The sequence below is a fragment of the Heloderma suspectum genome, chromosome 15 (assembly GCF_057233095.1).
Source record: "Heloderma suspectum isolate Gila_16-S chromosome 15, 16-S_ref, whole genome shotgun sequence".
Taxonomy (NCBI): Eukaryota; Metazoa; Chordata; class Lepidosauria; order Squamata; family Helodermatidae; genus Heloderma; species Heloderma suspectum.
Genome location: NC_139472.1, coordinates 8,297,395 through 8,317,117, shown reverse-complemented (window position 1 = coordinate 8,317,117; position 19,723 = coordinate 8,297,395). Strand labels below are relative to the sequence as shown.

The 19,723-nt window shown below is 48.6% G+C and overlaps 1 protein-coding gene across 1 annotated transcript in view; it reads left to right on the top strand.

Moving 5' to 3' along the window:
• CASZ1 (castor zinc finger 1) overlaps positions 1-19,723 on the top strand; it is a 139,070-nt gene that overhangs the window by 49,470 nt on the left and 69,877 nt on the right. The window contains exon 2 of the mRNA XM_084822253.1: positions 14,786-15,376. Coding sequence (XP_084678379.1) covers positions 14,786-15,376 — 591 coding nt within the window. The remainder of the gene's footprint in view (positions 1-14,785; positions 15,377-19,723) is intronic.

Below are 19,723 nucleotides of genomic sequence, written 5' to 3'. Positions count from 1 at the left end.
GGCAGAGCTTTCTATGGCTTCCACCTTGGGAATGGACAACAGCTTGCCGTTTTGTGCAGGTCGGGTGACTGTGAATTAGCCATAGATAACAGGTTGCCCATTTCGCCTAGTGGGAGTCTGGGGGGCAGGCCCCCTCCCCAGAACAGATCTGGAGCCTCCCCATTTGGCACGATGAAGTTTGAAAGCCTGCTGGTTTGAATCCTGCTCCCATGGCAGTATGCCTGGTTTCCTGGATAACTTTCCACGGGCCATGCTGAGCCCTCTGGTCTCTGCTGGGCCAACGGCTGTGCTTCCCCTGGTCCTTCCGCTCCCCCCCTTGCTGTCTCTCTCCCCAGTCACCCCACTGCAACCCTTGTTTTCCCTTGTAAAAATGGGCCAAGATTGATGGCTCGAGTTGCGGTGTAGATGTTAACACTTCTGCCTGATTTATGGAGTTACTTAGCCTAGAAGTGAGACCACTTAGACTCGTTTTGGATAGTAAACCTTTTAACGTGGTTTTTAAAATATATATAATAAACAAAGGAGGGCAGAAGATATCCTGGTGGGAAGGAGGAGAACATACTGATTTGCGGGGAGATGCCTAAGGCTTATTTACTCTTTTTTCCCTTATTTTTTTTACAAAAAGAAAAGCAAAACTTTGTCAAGGCAGCGAGCAGGAACAGAATCCCCTTTGCAACTTGCAGACCAGTTCCTGGTTTGGGAAGAAATGTCTCCCTATTCATACAAGCACAGGAAGGCAGTGGGAGGAGCTACAGCAACAAGGTTAATGATTTAATGAGGGTTGGAACTAGAGGACACGATGACAGGTGTAAGAAGCCTTGTATGACTTACTTTATTTATTTTATTTGCTGTTCTTTTAAACTGTCCAGTTACCAGAGTTCTCTGGGCAATGTACAATACATTAAAAATCACACAGTCCAAATGTTAAAATGACAGCTCAGAATAAAACCAGCAGCAAAGAAGAAAACAATTACAACTTCATGAAACCAGATTTAAACCAGCAGCAGAATAGAGTACTAACAGCAGTTCTTAAAATGCCTGGAGACCTTAACGTAGGCCATAATGGAGACTCCAATTGAGCCTCTGTGGGGAGATCATTCCACAAACAGGGTGCCACCACCGAAAAGTCCCTCTCTCTCTTCTAGCCACCTGTCTTGGCTCATTTGGTGTGGGCACCTGGCAGAGGGCCTCAGACAATAATCTTAATTCTGGCAGATGGGGACTGAGGAGATGGGGATTTGGGGAAGCACCCCCTCTCCACTTTTAGCCCTCATGTGAGCAGGCTGAATGCCTGGATAGGGCTAGCCTGTGCCCACTCCCCTGGGCGTAAGGCTCATTGAACACAGTATGACTGACTTCTGAGTAAATATACATAGGATCACACTGTAAAATTCATTGTAGATCAAGGAGATTCAGAAGTGGTGGTGAATTTTCTTATGACAGCAAAAATTGTATTAGTGGAAGGAGATCTCTCCGCCTCAAGATCTTTTTTGTAGAATTTAGGACTTGGCTATTATTTAGTTATTTGTAATTTGTTACATTTATACCCCGCTTTTTCCTCCAAGGAGCCCAAGGTGGCTCACATTATCCTCCTCCAATTCATTTTATCCTCACAACAGCCCTGTGAGGTAGGTGAGGCTGAGAGTCAGTGACTGGCCCAAAGTCACCTGGTGGGCTTCATGACCAAGTGGGGACTTGAACCTGGGTCTCCCCAGTCGCAGCCCAGTACGCTAACCATGACACCACACGGCTATCTCAATGAAATTGACATACTTTGTCTGGCTTCTTGAGGGTCCAGTAACTGAAAACAATGTTGAATACAACACTGGCCTTTATTTGTACTGTTTTGGAATGACAGGCTTCATAATAATGTAAGGCCCTATTAACTGTTTTCTGTCTTGTAACTGAGGCAAAGTTACACGTGTGCATATGTGTGTATATGTGTATATATAAAATTAACGAAGGCAACACGGAATAGCCGTTTCAGTACTTGGATCTGGAGCTCACGAAAATGACCTCTCTACAGAGGCATGAGTGATTGCTAGGCAGCATACAGGGCTTCTCTCAGGCCTCCTTCCCAACCTCGAATTTGTGGATATCGCGAATAGGCTGGGAGGCAATTATGCGTGCCCACACCAGTCTCAAAATGTTGCCCTGGGAGTATTGTTTTTTAACTGAAGGTGTGGGATATAAATGATACAAATGAATGAATTAAAACTGCTAGAAGAGTGAGGCTGTGCCATTCCTTCCTGTGGGGCCTCCGATGTCTTGACTTAGGAAGCCTCTCTGGACACTTCAGAACTTCCTCATTTCAGAGACGTGGTCACCCAAGGCATTTGTATAATGCATTTTAATGGTTTTTAATTTTTGTGAACTGCCCAGAGAGCTTCGCCTATGGGGCAGTATAGAAATGTAATGAATGAATGAATGAATGAATGAATATGAACCCCTTGAAACTCAGCCATGTCCCCCCACCCCCAACATCTGCCCTGCAAGCCTCTCCGCTCTCTCCTGCCCCAGGGATCCTCCTCTTCTCTCCGCCTTTGCTTTGCTTGCCATGTAGCCCAGCCATTACTGCTGTGGCCGCCTCACCCCCTTGCCTGAACTGGGAGGAAGGGCAAGAAGCCCGTGGAGGCTGCTAAGAAACACCCCTTCTGGTTTCACGTGCTGGTTTCACGTGGTGGAGGAGCAGGTGCCACGGCCTCCTTGCTCCCCTGGTCTCTGCAGAATGGCCCTCAACAAGCCGCTGCTGTTTGCAAGGCCATGCCTGCGGTACGTCCGTACAAATGGGGGAAGGAATGGCCATGTAAATGAGTGCTAGGGATATCTCGTTCTTTAGACTTGCATGGGGTATGCATGAAGCACAGGATTTCCACTAATGTGGATTCCAGGTAACATAAGCTGACTGTGTACACAGGAGCATGGTTGCGCATGTGGCTGGCCAGTTTTGTCTGATGTCCAAGGGTCCGTTGCAGTCTAAGCAGTGCTGGTTCCAGGTTTTGGAGGGCCCTTGGCAAGGCCCCCTCCATGGGCCCCCTCCTTCCGTGAGTCGACCTTCGGACCGCCACGGTCACCAGCTGCTGTTGCTCCTCCTCCTCTTCCTCATCATGGCTACCATTTGCTTGCTGGCTTGACAGGCAGAGAGCCAGGGAGCAAGGCGGCCATGGCATCTGCTCCTCCTCCTCCTCCTCACCACCTCTGTCGCCTGGGCCAGAGCGAGAGGCAGGGGAACAAGGATGTTGCAATGGGGAAGAGGAGGAGCACGTCCAGGGGGCTCTTCTCAGTGGGCCCCTGCTGGGGCGCGGGCCTTCGGAAGGTGCCCGACCAGGCCTGCCCTTGACGTTGGCCCTGAGTCCAGGTACAGCTTGCACAACAAAAAACCCATTTCCCCAATTGTGAGTAGTTGCCATTTGAGAGCTCTTTCTACACATTCTCTATTACTTCTCTGGGTCATTATCAGGGACACATTGTTCCCAAGTTCACCCCCGAGCAAACCTGGAGAGGTTCATATGCAAGGACAGGTATCGGAAGTCTCGTTCTCTCTCGCTCTGGGCTCTGTGAACCATCTAAGGGTGTCACTGCATTTGGGACTGATAATTCCAGGCTCCTATCCTGCTCTGGATGAGGGAGGCCTGCTCTCAGCATTTTTACTGTAGTGGCAACACGTTGGCTGATTCCCACCAGGATTCCCAGAATCCCCCGCTGCAAACCCATTGGACTCCAGAGGCAACACACCATGTGGAATCCATCAAGATGGGTGCTCAGCCCTGGCCCTGGCCGCTTGCCCAGTGCCCATCCAATTCACGCCCGTGCCATCCGGCCGGCGTTCCAAGGGAGCGCGTTGTCTGCGTTTGGGCCGGCTCTGCTCCCAGTGCGGCCTGCCTGCCTGCCTGCCTCTCTCTTTCTCCCTTGGCCAGTTGATATATGGCATAAATTAGGCCTCTGAAGGGGGATACTGCATCCTTAAGAAGAAATATGTCCTCATTTTTCTTAAACACCGTTTGCACTGAGTGAAATGTTTAGAAGGGACGCTGAGGGATAACTTTATTTCTTACCAGGGAGTTCAGAGCCGTTCAGTTAAGCTCATAAAACATTGGGAGTAAGGAAGCTGACAGGCTGCCCGTGCATTAGAAAAACCATTATTCATCCTGAGGGAAGCCGAGCCCATGCCAGAGCCCAGTGTTTACCAGTGGGGGGCTTCGGGACCCTGGCTGCCGAGTGTGTGTGTGTGGCCACTGACCATCTTGTCAACAAGCTCAGAAATAACTTTATTGAGCCATTAAGAAACCTTCCTCAGTTCTGCTTCGCACCAGGTGACAATCACAAAGCATTTGGAAGAGAATGGAGGACAGCGCCTCCCAAAGGAGCCTTATTTTCACCCCCGTTGTGTTGAGGCAGTGAAGGTGGAAACGAAAAGGGACTGCGACAAGGCCTCAGTTCGCTGTTCGTACCATCGCAATCTGGTCCCCTTCCACAGGCAAGAGCAGAATCGAAGATTTGACTCCCCAGAATCCCCTGCTCTAACCCATCTCAGCCCAAAATCTGTACATGTGGGAGGTGCAGCTACTTGCAGAAACTAATTTGGTTTCAATCGAGGATCGCAGGGAGTTGACTCTCCCCCACCCCCCAAAAAATGTCTGTGGAATCAGATGGGTTAGAATAAGGGGATCTGGGAGTCAGGCCTCTCCCAGAATCCCTTGCTTTTGCCATTAAATTCCACGGGGAGGACTACCTCCCTGTGGGCCCAAATCCCACTTGAAAGTTGATTAGATCTTAGGAATAGTCAGTAAAACTGTCATCTCTACCCTGCCCCAAACACACCTACACCTCCCGTATACTCTCTTTCTAGTCATGCCAAACTTTGTCAGAATGCGGCCAAAGGAAAAGAGCAGTGATCCCAGTACTTCATTAGTGGCTCAAACCACAGCAGCTCAGGGAATGCCATGACAAAGCAAATGATATTGCACTGTGAGTCGTAAGTGACTTCTGAAGTGGCTTCAGCTTGCGTATTTGGGGGGGATGCTGTCTGTGCGCACTTCTGCAGCTTCTCCTTTATATTGCCACATTTTGGAGACAGTGCTCTTGAGACTAGCAAATGCAAAGACCTGCCGTCAGGTTACTTCTGGGTAGGAAAATGGGGGAGTTTTGAGACCTTCATGGCTTGCCCACATGGAAACCTCTATGGTGCTGCCAGCGAAGAGGACATTTTGGAGTTAAGTGCTAGGCAGGGGTGGGATGAGTTGTTTTTTCTGTATTTATTACATTTATATCCTGCCAGGGTATATGGGGGGCCGCGGTGGCTTAGTGGTTAAGGTGCTGAACTGCAGATCGGAAGGTCAGCAGGACAGCAGTTCGAGACCCGAGTGCTGCGTGATGGAGTGAGCTCCCGTCTTCAGTCCCAGCTCCTGCCAACCTAGCAGTTCGAAAGCAAGAAATTGCAAGTAGATAAATAGGTGCCGCTTCGGCGGGAAAGGTAACAGCGTTCCGTGCACCTTGGTGTTCAGTCATGCCGGCCACATGACCACGGAAGCGTCTTCGGACAGCGCTGGCTCTTCAGCTTAGAAATGTAGATGAGCACCACACCTAGAGTTGGACACGACTGGTTGGGGACACCTTTACCTTTTTAGGGTATATGGAGGTTCCCTCATTTTTGTTATCCCTCACAAGAGTCCTGTGGGGTAGGTCAGGCCTGAGACAGAGACCAACTACTCCAAGGTCATGTAGTGAGCTAAATGGCCAAGTGGGGACTGGAACCCAGGACTTCCCAGTCTTCTGGCACTCTTAACTGCTACACCACACTGGCTGTCTATATTGTGAAGGTTGCGCCTCTCCTGGTAACTATTTAGGCCTTTCTCTTTATATAGATCAGGGGTGTTGAACCTCTTTCAGCTCGAGGGCCAAATTCCATCTTGGAGAAGCTCCCAGGCGCTGCATTCCACTGGTGGGCAGGGCCAAAGGCGATGGGGTGGAGCTAAAAATACCAGCCCGTTTTAGCTTAGAGCTCTTCCTCCCTGTAACTAAGCCCTAGGAAAAGCATTTCAGCCTTTGAGAATGGGGAAAAAACTGCAAAAGCCGGGAAAACGTGAACAAATTCGGGTGAATGGGGCAGGGGAGATGGGCATGGCCATCTGGGGAACCTTGGACGGCTGGATTGGGTCCCCATAGAGCTGGATTTTATGCATCCCTGATGTAGAACCACTAGTGTAGGCTTTCCTTGGAAGCAAGTTTTCAGGCTCCATCAGAGAACGAAGGAATCCTTGAGGTGGTCTTAACGGCAACACACACACCCTGGCTAGCCTTGCAAGTCAGTGTCTCTCTCCCCCATCCCCCTCTGCTTCCTACATAGAGGTGTATGTTACAAGTGGAGTACCTCTAGCCCAGATTCCTCATCGGGAATCCGGTGCAAGCAAGTGCAAGCACCCTGGTAACACAAGCTGACCTGGGCTCCCCAGTGGCTTGTCAGACCAAGGTTAGCAGGCCACAGGTGTAGGCTTGGCAGACAGCGCAAAACGCCCGCTGCAGAAACTCCTTCCTTCCACCACCTCCCCACCCCCCTCTCTCATGCCACCCTTTTTCTGATGCCAAAAGATTTAATATTTGTTTGAAATGAGAAACAGCCCTCAAATGAATTTGGAGAGTCAGGGAATTAATGTCAGCTTCCTCCCCCCCTCCCCCCGCAAATCCCCACACTCTCACATGCGCGCACACTCACTCTCCAGCTTCTCTCTCTCCCCCCCCATTCAATTTCTGAAGCCTGCTGATTTGAATATTTATAAATATCAGTAAATTATTTATTGTAGCAATCTGCTGTGCCATTTCACCGATAGCTGTTAACGCTTTCGGGTTCTCTCTCTCTCTCTGAGAGATTACAGTTCAGGAAGAGTGGTGGTGGTGGACCTGAGGAGAACATGGGGAACCCAGGAGGATGTGCGTGGGTGTCTGTTTATGTGCAAATCCTAAGTATTGTTAAATGGGAAGGGAAGATAACGGTGAGGTGCCAGGATCATGGAAGGATCCTTGCATTAGGATGTGGTGCCTGCAGCATGAGGGGTTTACTGTGGCTGTGTGTGTCTGTGTCTGTGGCTCTATGTCTTTCATGTGGATCTGGCGTTCTTACAGAAAAAATATTAGGGAGAGGTTTGGGGAGAATTATACAGGGTTTTACCAAAAGAGAATTAGACAACTGTTAGTTACTTACTATAACATATAAGGGATATTCTTATGGAATCCAACCCCCGCCTTACCAAAATGCTGGATTTTTGCCACCGGGTATGCATAGTTTACATATATGAGCCTATTTGTTATAATTTCGTTTCTGCTAGTCATGGGGTGTATGTGACTGGGGGTGTGGGGAGGAGAGAAGAGCTGGGAACAGAAGCACTTCCCTTTCCAATTACTAGAAAACTTACCTATTTCTCCTCCCTACCGCCAGCCCCCGGCTTTAATTCCCCAGGCCTCACTGTTAAGGGAACCTTCATAGTCTTAATGGCTAGAAACATCTTTTTTTTAAAGAAAAAGATGGAAGCCGAGTTTCTCAGGGTGCTGAATTCTGCACTTTGTTCCAAATTGATGCTCTGCAGAACATACAGGCCTTGTTCTTTCTGTGTTATCTTTTAGCAGAAAGAGCCTTCCTTTTTAGAATACCGCTAGTCTCCCTCACCATGTGAGATTAAGGGGCACCTTTTTCTTCCCAGCACCCACGCCCTGGGCATGGTTGCCCGCCCCGTCCCCCGACAAACATTGTGTTCCTCCCCTGCTTCCCAGCCACGAAGGATCTCCATGCTCCCAGGGCTGGGGAGATGGTTAGCAGTGTCTCCAAGGTCAGCCGAAAGAGACAGCATTCCACTAAGCCGAGGTCATCTCTTGAGCTAAAAGCAATAAAATGTTTTATTGATAAACTGGAGGGGGGGGGGAGGGAGGAATAATAAAGCAAACCAAGTCCAGTCCACTCTCTTGCACATCAGACGCTCTTGCATGGTCAACATCTCTGCCATTACTGCCCTTAGAACCCCCCCCCCCCCGCGCGCGCACACACATACACAGCATAAATTCCAACCAGGCTGACCAAGAAAATTCCAAATCTCATCTGTCAGGATTGGGCATCTGTAGGGATGTGAGATTTATTTATTTTCAGCATTTTAATCCCGGAATGATTTACAAAGATTCATGATAAGACAGTCCCTGCCGTCAGGGTTACAATCTAAAAGACATGACATAAAAGGAAAAGGGATTGGGAGGGAGGAGGAAAAAAGCCAAACTCAGGCACCAGTTTTTAGTTTCAGAGTTCTTATGGGTGTTCTTTCCCTGCAGCTGTTCCTTCCCTGACTGATGTATGGGGCTAGGTTGGTTGAGATAAACCATGACTTTGCAGGCTTCACTGGGGCCTGTTTTGAAAGCCGGGGCTCCCTCCTAGCGATAGGGCTTTCTCTGTCCTTCCTTTGCCTCTTCCTTCCAGAGCCATGGGTCTTGAACGCAAGAGCTTGTGTTCTTTGTGGACTCCATGTGGGACCACTCTGAGAGTAAGTCTCCCACTTACGTCATAGCACAGCTCACCCCTGCTGCTTTTGTTTGAAGATTTTAAAGTTCTGGGATGTTTATAAACGATGCAAATTAGGTAGTCCTCTACTTTGGTTGTTTTACCTCATCGTGCTTCCTGCTCATCACAGGGAGGGGCAGAGAACTGTGCAGGGAACTCTGATCCCTCACCCCTTCCCAACGGATTCTCAGCTCTCCCTCTTGGCTTCTGGGATTTCACCCCATGCATTAGCCACAGACCATTTCAAGCCTGTTTTTGCAGCCTTGAGGTCTAGCAAACTGTGTGCAAACAAAAAAAGCTGCAGGCTGGGATTCTGAGGATGAGCCCCAGTATCAAATCTTGTACATCGCATAGGTGTAGAAGCCACACTGCCCTGATGACAAACCTACCCTATGGGTTTCATCCCAAGCCCTCAAAATCCAGCCAAGGCTCTCGAATGGTCTAGATGGCCTTTTGGTGCCGCCCAGTTTTGGAACCTCTGAGACATTATTCGTGGCAAGGGTCACTTCAGCTGAGAGATGTGTGCAGTTTCCAAATCTGCCCGTGTGTATGTGGAGGCTCCCCCCGCCCGATGGGCCCTCCATTTCCTCCCTCATCCACCCCAAACAATGTTGTGAATAATTGATCGGATGAAACCCTCACCACTCCTGGAAAGCTGGCACACCAGCTTCCCTCCTGAGCTCAGATACTCAGCTGGGCTTAACATTCTTCAATAAGAATATGAGAGGTCCATCTGTTCGTGTTTTCGCACAGCCCTCTGAAGTGACAGTCCTCACAAGCCATCTTCCTTCTCCCCACCCACCATACCTCCCAGAGAAGGGCTGTTCTGCCCCCTCCCATATCCAGGAACCCCCTTCTAGAGTCAAGAGTGCCCCCTCCATCACCCCTTGGCCAATTAACCCATGTACCCCACTCTGGGTTTCTTTTCCATGTCCCAATCCACCTCTTCCTCATCATTTCTCTGCCACCTGAATTTATCTTCTCACTCTGATCTTTTTAGGAATATCTGTTATGTGTGTGTGTTTTTAAAAAATCAGTGTATATTGGCAAAGATCTTAGATCTTGCACTAAAATAAGCAAGAGGCCATCTAGCAGCCAGGCAGGCACTGCCCCAGAGACTTTGGCTGAAGGCTGTTTGCGCGCTGCACTCTTGGTACAGATTCTACAGTGAGAAAAAGCTGGATTCTGTGACCTGGATAAGTGATTGCAAGTTAAGCACGTCTGCACATATTTGCTTAATTCTGTATACTTTTACATCTGCTAAACCAGGGGTGCAGAACCGCTTTCAGCCCGAGGGCTGAATTCCATTTCAGAGAAGCTCTCAGGGGCTGCATTCCAGTGGTGGGTGGGGCTGAAGGCAAAAGGAGCGAAACCAAAATGCCAGCATATTGCAACCTTCGTCTCTTACTGCCAGTAACTAAGCCTTAAGAGAGGCATTTAAACCTTCTGGGAAGGGGGGGGGGACTGCACAAAAGCCAGGACACCATCAAACAATTGGTGGTTGGGGGAAAGGCCACGAAGAACCCTGGAATGGGACCTACGGAGGGCCGAATTTGGCCCCTGAGCGTGAGGTTCTGCACCACTGTACTAAATCCTGAGGAGGAGAAAGAAGATATGTGGGCCATAAATACCTCGCCCTAATTGATAGGAATCTCATTCAGCACCCTTTCCCTCCACTAGACGGCATTTGAGATTTCCCAGATATTAGTCATGCACTTCCAAGCCTGCTTCTAGCATTTTGAGGACTAGCGGGCTGTTTTCTTCGTTTCAAATGAATTCTTGGGTTTTGCTTAACATAAGCTTGCGGTTAAGTGGCTTCTGAGCTTTCTTTCCTCTTTCTTTTTGCCCCCCTCCTTCAGCAGGAGTCGGGGGGACCCTCCAGCTAGGGCATCTTTGCGTCCGCCACGCCACGCGGGTGTAAACGTTTCAGCGGCATTGTTTTCACAGGAAGTGTTCAGTGTAAATACAGCATGTGGGAGAGTTTGTCCTGAGCACAGATGAAAAGGTCTCTGTGACAGGCCCAGGTTATAAATGGCTTCCTTGGATTGATACGAAATCAAAACATTTCTTTTCGGGAGAAGAAAATCATAGGGGATGTTTACTTAGGCTGGAATCTTTTGCACAGCAGTGAACGGAGAACCAAGGACAGTGCAGGGTGGTGGTGGTGGGGGGGGTTAAGCTGACTTTTGGGGGCAGAGAGGGAGATGCTACTTTGGATCCCAGGAGTGACCTTTTCTCCACCCCTCCCACCCCAGTTCTCAATTTTTGCACATGCTGTACTTTAAATCTGGTTCTCTACAAGCAGCAGAATAGGGTGATAGAAAATTCTGATGGGCTAGAAGGGACTGGACCTCTTCAAACTGAGGCCGAGGATGCTGTTTTTGTAAATTAAAAAAAACCCTCCTCCACAAACTCCCCGCAACTAGAAGACTAGCCTGCTGGTGCTGCAAGCGCCTCTCAACCTCCCACGCTTACAATGGCGGCACCAACCACCCTCACGCCAAACGGAGGGCTATGCAGAGTGGAAAGCAGCTCTTCATTCTTTGGGACCGTTTTCACCATTTTGACAGTTTTCGAAAATGGGAAAATTTGATATCAGCAAAGAGGGAGAGAGTTGGATTAGTTAGATCTTAACTGATCCTACGCATACAGCTGCATCTGTACGTACCCTTCGCCTGTTATCAGTTTCTCCCTGTCATCATCCTCTCCTCTCTCTGTGTTCTCTGCCGTTCTGCCAGATTTTAGATGGTAAGCTCCTTGAGGCAAGGACCTTAAAAAAAAGTCTGCTGTGCAAGGTGCCATGCACCTTGATGGCGTTGTTGTTGTTGTTATCTTGTGCAAAAAAAAAAAAGCTGTAAGAGAAGCACCTTTTAAAATCCCCAGATCATTTGGAACTGCAAAACATCAAGGAGGGCCTGCATGTACCCAGCCCACAGCTGTGGGGGGCGTAAGGCCCCGGGGGCTCGGATAGGGTGGAGAAGAATTGGGGGGAACTGCAGGCCCTATGGGATCTTTGACGTCCTGAGCAGCGAGTGGTGCTTCGGCCTTCTTTCTCTTTCTCTCTCTCCCTCTCTCCCCCGCCCCCACTTCTTCCTTTGGGTGAATATTTATAGATTTGGCTGCCTCCCTCCAGAATGACGGGACTGTCCCTCAGCCCCAAGGATGTTGTGGAAGGGATGGAAAGGGATGAAGTGCCGGCAGTGGACAGAGGGAGCGGCCCAAGAGAGAGGTCCATTCATGCCAAGACAGGAGGGCACTTCCTTTAGGGGCCTCTGATAGAATCTGACAACCCGTTGCCTCCAGTTGCTTCTGGCTGGCTAAGGAAGGCCTGGCCAGCAAAGGACACCCACCCTGGACCTGTGTGTGTGTGGCTTTCTCTGTGCTGAATCATCAATGGCCTGTCAGGTTGCCTTTGAGGGTGCTGTCCAAACCAGTTTATGTCTCCAAACTTCCCCCAGCCAGCGCTTCTCCAGAGCATATGGGTGCATGCCCCCACCACCAGAATGTTAAACTGTGCCCGCCCCCCCCGCCCCCCGCTTCCCAACACTGCTTCTGCTGGTCTGTTTGGCAGGGCTGGTTGTGGTGCTCAGTTCCACCACCTTAACCTTATCTCACTCTCCAGCTTACCATACACTTAGGTATAGCTGAGGGCAGGACACAGCCCTGATTTCTAGATCAGCCAGGGACAGGGAAGTGTGGTGACGAAACCATGACCTCGATTCCCCCCTAAGCCAACGTTATGCAAGCGGGTGTGAGAGGATGTGTGTCCATCCACAGAACCTGGATGTACCTGGGTGTGTACAGGGTGTGTCCCTCTGTGAGTACAGGGGTGGGTGTGCAAATAACACAGGTGTATATGTTTTTGTTTGACTGTTATCTGAGGATCGCATGTTTGTAGGTGAGAGGAGCAAAGCAAAGCTTTGGTGTGTGGTTTTTTACGTGGATAGCAGACCTCCCACTCTGGCCGAGATCCTCAGTCAGCTTGATCTCACTCCCTGCCCTTTGAAAATCCAGATCGTCTGCCTTGCCTTCACCCTTCAAAGTGTTCTGGCAAATGGCCTATGGATTGCGCACCCTGCGTAAACAGCCAGGCCGGGCTGTCTTCGACTCCCTGCAAGAGAAAGGCTTGGTGGGATCTGTGGCACTAGTAAACTAAAAAAGGGTGATCTTCCAGAGATGCCCAGGGCAACAAAAGGGAGTCTAAAATGTACACAGCAGTGCCTACCTGGGCCTAATAATAAACAGGCAGCACATGGTTTACAAGCGCATGCAAGTTGATCAGGCCATTGTGATCAGGCCTGAGAACGCTTGGAGTGTGTCTCTCTCTGTTTGCCTGGGCTGCAAGGGGGGCATTGGCTCCTCGCAGCACTCATTTGCTGACCAGCATGTGGCCGATCAGCTTCTTCTCCTGCTGTTCTTGACGGGAGAGCATGCCCAAAGCTGTCAGCCGGTCATGCTAAGCAGCCACGCGCTCTGGCTGTTGGACGGCAAGTCTAAAGTTTCAGGCTGTTTGTATTTGGGCTGTCATGTTCAAGGATTAGGGGATGTCACAATTGCTCCTGGGTACGCTGCCGGGGGTCTGATGGATAGCAACCTGTTTCTGCGTCCGGGGACCCAACCCAGAGAGATCAGCTGGGCCTGAAGAGTGGGAGTGTGTGTGTAGTGGTGTGTGGGAGACCAGAAGCCTTTTTCTGAGCAGCGGAAATGACAAGGGAATGTCTCAGCCTTTGGGGCAACTTCCTAGTCTCTTTCTCCTGTCTCTCCACAACTAACATGAGTAAAGCCGTGTTTTAAAATTTGCTTCCTCTGTGCTGCCTTGATATTTATCTTCTGCTTTTCCAATGATGTTATTGCTGCTTTTTTTTTAAGCGATGCTCGTGATTTTATCATGGTTGTTTTTATTAGGTATGTTGCCCTGAGAGCTTCTGTTCTAGGGCGACACATAAATGAAAGAAATAAGTAAATACATGAAAAGGAATGAAACAGTGGTGCACTAGGCTGATAGTGTAAGTGTACTGTAGATACAGCAAATTGTATGAGAAAACTGCCTTGGCTCACACAACCTTCCTTTCTCTTAAGGAAAGGCAGCAGTGAAAAGATTTAAGTTTTTAAGGCCCTCTTAGAGGCCTGTACTGAAGACACCAAGCACATGTTAACCAGAAGGTAGTTCCAGAACTGTGGGGCCACCTCTGAGAAGGCCCCATCTCAGGTGCCCCCCAACCTAATTGATTTTACCTGCAGGCACACCATAGCTTGGGGTGGGGAACCTCTTTCAGCCCAAGGGCCAAATTCAGTTTCAGAGAAGTTCTCGGGGGCCCCATTCCAGCAGTGGGCAGGGCCAAAGGCAAAAGGGGAAGAGCCAAAATTATCAGCATATTTTAGCTTAAAGCTCTTCCTGCCTGTAACTAAACCTTCGAAGAGGCATTTCAATGTTTTAGAGTGGGGAAAACTGCACAAAAGCTGGGAAGCCACCAAACAATCAGTGCTTGGGTGGGGCCAGGGGAAGGGGGCGTTCCCTTCTGGGGAATCCCAGAGGGTCAGATTAGGACTCCTGGAGGCCTGGATTTGGCCCCCAGCCAGAAGTTCCCCACACCTTTCATAGCTAACAGCTATCCATAGTCTTGTCCTCCATTAATTAGTCTAATCCAGTGTTTTGAGATTTCTGGAACCAGCTCTTAGACTGAGGAAAAGGACCATGCCTGAGACTATCCAGAGAACTTCCCAGTTAAACCAGGGATACGAATGTGGGGTTTCCTTGCTCAAGCCTAACACTCTAACCTCTCTAACGCTCTAACATACTGCTTAGGCCATTCAGTAAACACTCCAGGAATAGGCTCAGCTTGCATTTTATAATGGGCTTCAAAGAAGTTGTGGTATGGGGGCTGGTCCGGGCAGTGTAGCATGGTAGAGTGTTGAACATCAACTGCAAAGACCCGAGTTCAAATCCCTGGTCAACCATAAAGCTCACTGGCTGACCCTGATCCAGTCAGAATCTCTCAGCCTAACACTACCTCACAGGGATGTTGTGTGGGGGTAATGTAGCCTGCCCTGAGCTCATTGCGGGAAGAGCAGGAAATTAATTAATTACTTCTATAGCAATGATACAACATGCATATTTCCTCATATGAATCAGCCCTAGGGTGAAAAAGATTGGGTTCAAAGCTGTTTGGTGTAGAGTTTTCACGAGTTTTTCAGGAGTATCCTTCTAATGTCCATTTTCTCCCTCTCTCTTTTGTCTGCTCCCTCCAGCTGAAAGAACTATATGCACTGACGCAACCTCAGGAAACCCCAAGATGGCTGCCAAGCGCAAAGGTGGCCTGAAGCTAAATGCGATCTGTGCCAAGCTCAGCCGCCAAGTAGTTGTTGACCACAAGGGACCTGAGCAAGTACATGCTGACAAGGCTCCCCTGAGGCGGGACGGTGGCGGCAGCGGTGGAGCCCCCACCAAGCACGTCGCCCGACCAGGGGCAAAGGAGCTGCGGCCTGGGTATTCTGAGGGGAGTGACTGTGTGCAGAAGATCGAAGAGGACAAGCGGAGGGAGGTGATTGAAAAGTGGGTTAACGGGGAGTACAGCGAAGACTCCCTGCTGGGTCGCATCGAGAGCAAGGAGGCTAAGAGCTCCGCAGGCACAGAGGTGCCCCCCGAGGGCGTGTACATGGTGCAGCCCAAGGGCTGCAGCGATGAAGAGGATAACGGGGACGAAGCCGAACCACTGAGGGGCTCCCAAGATGGCAGCTTCCTGGACGACAGGGATTCAGATGGGCCTCCTTCGAAGGATGAAAGCTTCCGGGCCCCTGGCAGCGAAGCAGGTTCCAAGCTCAGTGCAGGTGCTACCTCAGGTAAGTACGCCTGGGGCAGCGTCTCCGTTATATTACTTCCGGGGTGTCAAGAGCAGTCCTGTTCTTAGGGTGACCAAATGGATCTGGACCCAAGGGCTAACCAACATGTTCTGTTAAATACGAAGCGCGCAGCTGATCCGCCACAGTTTGTTTACCTTAGCGTAAGTGTGCAGGGGCCCAATCTGGATCAGGACCATCACATGCAGGTAAGGGAGGTTTGACTCTTTTCACCCAGCCACTTCCCCACCCTCTCTAAAAACAATTAACACACCCCTATTGTGGGGACTAAAAAACCCCCCTCCATTGGCACCAATGGAGGTTTTGGGTTTTTTAGTCTCTGTGGGTGATGGGGAATTTGGGATGGTGGGGGGAAGTGTCTGTGTGGGGCGCCATCTGGATTGGCACCACCAGTTGCAGGAAGGGGAGATTTAAACCTTCCCACCCAGCCACTCCCCCCCCCCAATTCACCCACACCACAAGGCTTTTAAAAAGAAAAAGAAAAACCTCCATAGGTGCCAATGGAGGTTTTTCTTTTTTTGAGTACCTGTGATGGGGGGAAATTTTGGGGGGCAGAGGGGAAAGTGGCTGCATGGGAAATCTTAAGTGAGTAGCTTAGCCCTGACCAATCACTGTGGTTAGGAGCAGGAAGGAAATTTTCCGCAGATATAATACTGGCCAGTCACCTTTGGGATTTGGGTGGCTCTTCTTAGTGGGATGAGACTGGGCGCACTTACATGTCTGACTTGGAGGTATTACACGCTACCCACTCCAGTATTCTTGCCAAGAAAACCCCATGGAACGTATCACAAGGCTAAACGATATGACGCCGGAAGATGAGCCCCTCAGGTCGGAAGGTGTCCAATATGCTACTGGGGAAGAGCAGAGGGTATTTCCAAGTAGCGCCAGAAAGAGTGAAGCAGCTGGGCCAAACCCGAAAGGACACTCAGCTGTGGATGTGTCTGGTGGTGAAAAGAAAATCCGATGCTGTAAAGAACAATATTGTTTAGGAACCTGGAATGTCAGATCAATGAATCAAGGTAAGCTGGAGGTGGTCAAACATGAGATGGCAAGATTGAACATCGACATCTTGGGAATCAGCGAACTAAAATGGACAGGCATGGGCGAATTTAATTCAGGTGACCATCATATCTACTATTGTGGGCAAGAATCCCTTAGAAGAAATGGAGTAGCACTCATAGTCAACAAAAGGGTGGGAAAAGCAGTACTGGGGTACAATCTTAAAAATGATAGAATGATCTCAGTACGTATCCAAGGCAAACCATTCAACATCACAGTAATTCAAGTCTATGCCCCAACCACTGAGGCCGAAGAAGCTGAGGTTGATCAGTTCTATGAAGACCTACAACACCTTCTAGAACTAACACCAAAAAAAGATGTCCTCTTCATCATAGGGGATTGGAATGCTAAAGTAGGAAGTCAAGAAATCACCGGGATAACAGGCAGGCATGGCCTTGGTGTACAAAATGAAGCAGGACAAAAGCTAATAGAGTTTTGCCAAGAGAACATGCTGATCATAGCAAACACTCTTTTCCAACAGCACAAGAGGCGACTCTACACATGGACATCACCAGATGGTCAATATCGAAATCAGATTGATTATGTCCTTTGCAGCCAAAGATGGAAAAGCTCCATACAGTCAGTAAAAACAAGACCTGGAGCTGACTGTGGCTCAGATCATGAGCTGCTTCTTGCAAAATTTCGGCTTAAATTGAAGAACGTAGGGAAAACCACTAAACCGTTCAGGTATGACCTAAATCATATCCCTGATGAATATACAGTGGAGGTGAGGAATAGATTTCAGGGATTAGACCTGATAGACAGAGTGCCTGAGGAACTATGGACGGAGGTCCGTAACATTGTTCAGGAGGCAGCAACAAAATCCATCCCAAAGAAAAAGAAATGCAAGAAAGCCAAGTGGCTGTCTGATGAGGCTTTACAAGTAGCTGAGGAAAGATGGGAAGCGAAAAGCAAGGGAGAAAGGGGAAGATATATCCAACTGAATGCAGAGTTCCAGAGAATAGCAAGGAGAGACAAGAAGGCCTTCTTAAATGAACAATGCAAAGAAATCGAGGAAAACAACAGAATGGGAAAGACTAGAGATCTCTTCAAGAAAATTGGAGATCTCAAGGGAACGTTTTGTGCAAAGACGGGCATGATCAAGGACAAAGAAGGCAGTGACCTAACAGAAGCAGATGAGATTAAGAAGAGGTGGCAAGAATACACAGAAGAACTATACAGGAAAGATCTGAATGTCCCTGATAGCCATGATAGTGCAGTCACTGAACTTGAGCCGGACATCCTCGAGAGTGAAGTCAAGTGGGCCTTAGGAAGCATTAGTAACAACAAAGCTAGCGGAGATGACAGTATTCCAGCCGAGCTATTTAAAATCCTAAAAGATGATGCTGTTAAAGTGCTGCATTCAATATGCCAACAAATCTGGAACACTCAGCAGTGGCCACAAGACTGGAAAAGGTCAGTTTACATTCCAATTCCAAAGAAGGGCAATGCCAAAGAGTGTTCAAACTACCGCACAATTGCACTCATTTCACATGCCAGCAAGGTGATGCTCAAAATCCTACAAGCTAGGCTTCAGCAGTATGCGAACCGAGAACTACCGGAAGTACAAGCTGGGTTTCGAAGAGGCAGAGGAACTAGAGATCAAATCGCCAACATTCGCTGCATCATGGAGAAAGCAAGAGAATTCCAGAAAAACGTCTATTTCTGCTTCATGACTACGCTAAAGCCTTTGATTGTGTGGATCACAACAAACTGTGGCAAATTCTTAAAGTGATGGGAGTACCAGACCACCTTACCTGTCTCCTGAGAAACCTGTACGAGGGTCAAGAAGCAACAGTAAGAACCAGACATGGAACAACCGATTGGTTCAAAATTGGGAAAGGAGTACGACAAGGCTGCATATTGTCGCCCTGCTTATTTAACTTATATGCAGAGTACATCATGAGAAATGCCGGGTTGGATGAATCAGAGGTCAGAATTAAGATTGCTGGGAGAATGATCAACAACCTCCGATATGCAGACAATACCACCCTAATGGCAGAAAGCGAAGAGGATCTAAAGAGCCTCTTGTTGAGGGTGAAAGAGGAGAGTGCAAAAGCTGGTTTGAAACTCAACATTAAAAAAAACTAAGATCATGTCATCTGGCCCTATCACTTCCTGGCATATAGAAGGGGAAGAAATGGAAGCAGTGACAGATTTTACTTTCTTGGGCTCCAAGATCACCGCAGACGGTGACTGTAGCCATGAAATTAAAAGACGCTTGCTCCTGGGGAGGAAAGCTATGGCCAACCTAGACAGCAGAGTAAGAAGCAGAGACATCACCTTGCCGACAAAGGTCCATCTAATCAAAGCTATGGTTTTCCCAGTAGTAATGTATGGCTGTGAGAGCTGGACTATAAGGAAGGCTGAGCTCTGAAGAATTGATGCTTTCGAACTGTGGTGCTGGAGAAGACTCTTACGAGTCCCCTGGACTGCAAGGAGGTCAAATCAGTCCATCCTAAAGGAAATCAACCCTGAGTGCTCACTGGAAGGACAGATAATGAAGCTGAAGCTCCAATATTTTGGCCACCTAATGCGAAGAGAAAACTCCCTGGAAAAGACCCTGATGCTGGGAAAGACTGAAGGCAAAAGGAGAAGGGGATGGCAGAGGATGAGATGGCTAGATAGCATCACGGATGCAATGAATATGAACTCGAGCACGCTCCGGGAGAGAGCGCAGGACAGGAAGGCCTGGCATGCTATGGTCCATGGGGTCACGAAGAGTCAGACACAACTGAACAACTGAACAACAACCCCTTGCTGTTCATCTGCTCTTGGCTCATGGAATTCTGCAGTCTGCATTTGTGTAGATTGGATTAGGGACAAATTAGATGGCTTTTTAGTCCCTTCAAGCAGTATAGTATGCCCTCGTAGGGCACTGATCCAGCTTCTTATTCCCACAGTGCAGGTTGGACTGTGCTCCATCTAAAGCAAAAATGCAATTCAGATATATTTAAAACAGATTTTAAAAACATGACTAAAACATTATAATGCCATTAAAACAATCAATGATATCTTCAACATATATAATAAATGAGGGCAATCACTATATATTATTTAGGAGATGAAAATAGCAATAAATAAATATTGTTTGACATTATTTAAAACACTGATTGCAGCTGCTGAATTTGGTGGAGTAGGACCCCCTATACATTGAAAACACATACAAAAGAGCTAGTTAAAATAAGTGAAACCAATAGTACATGTAACTGCAGCTGAACTCCAAAGAAAGAAGAAAGGTCATCTTTCACTCTCTCTCCTATTTTACTA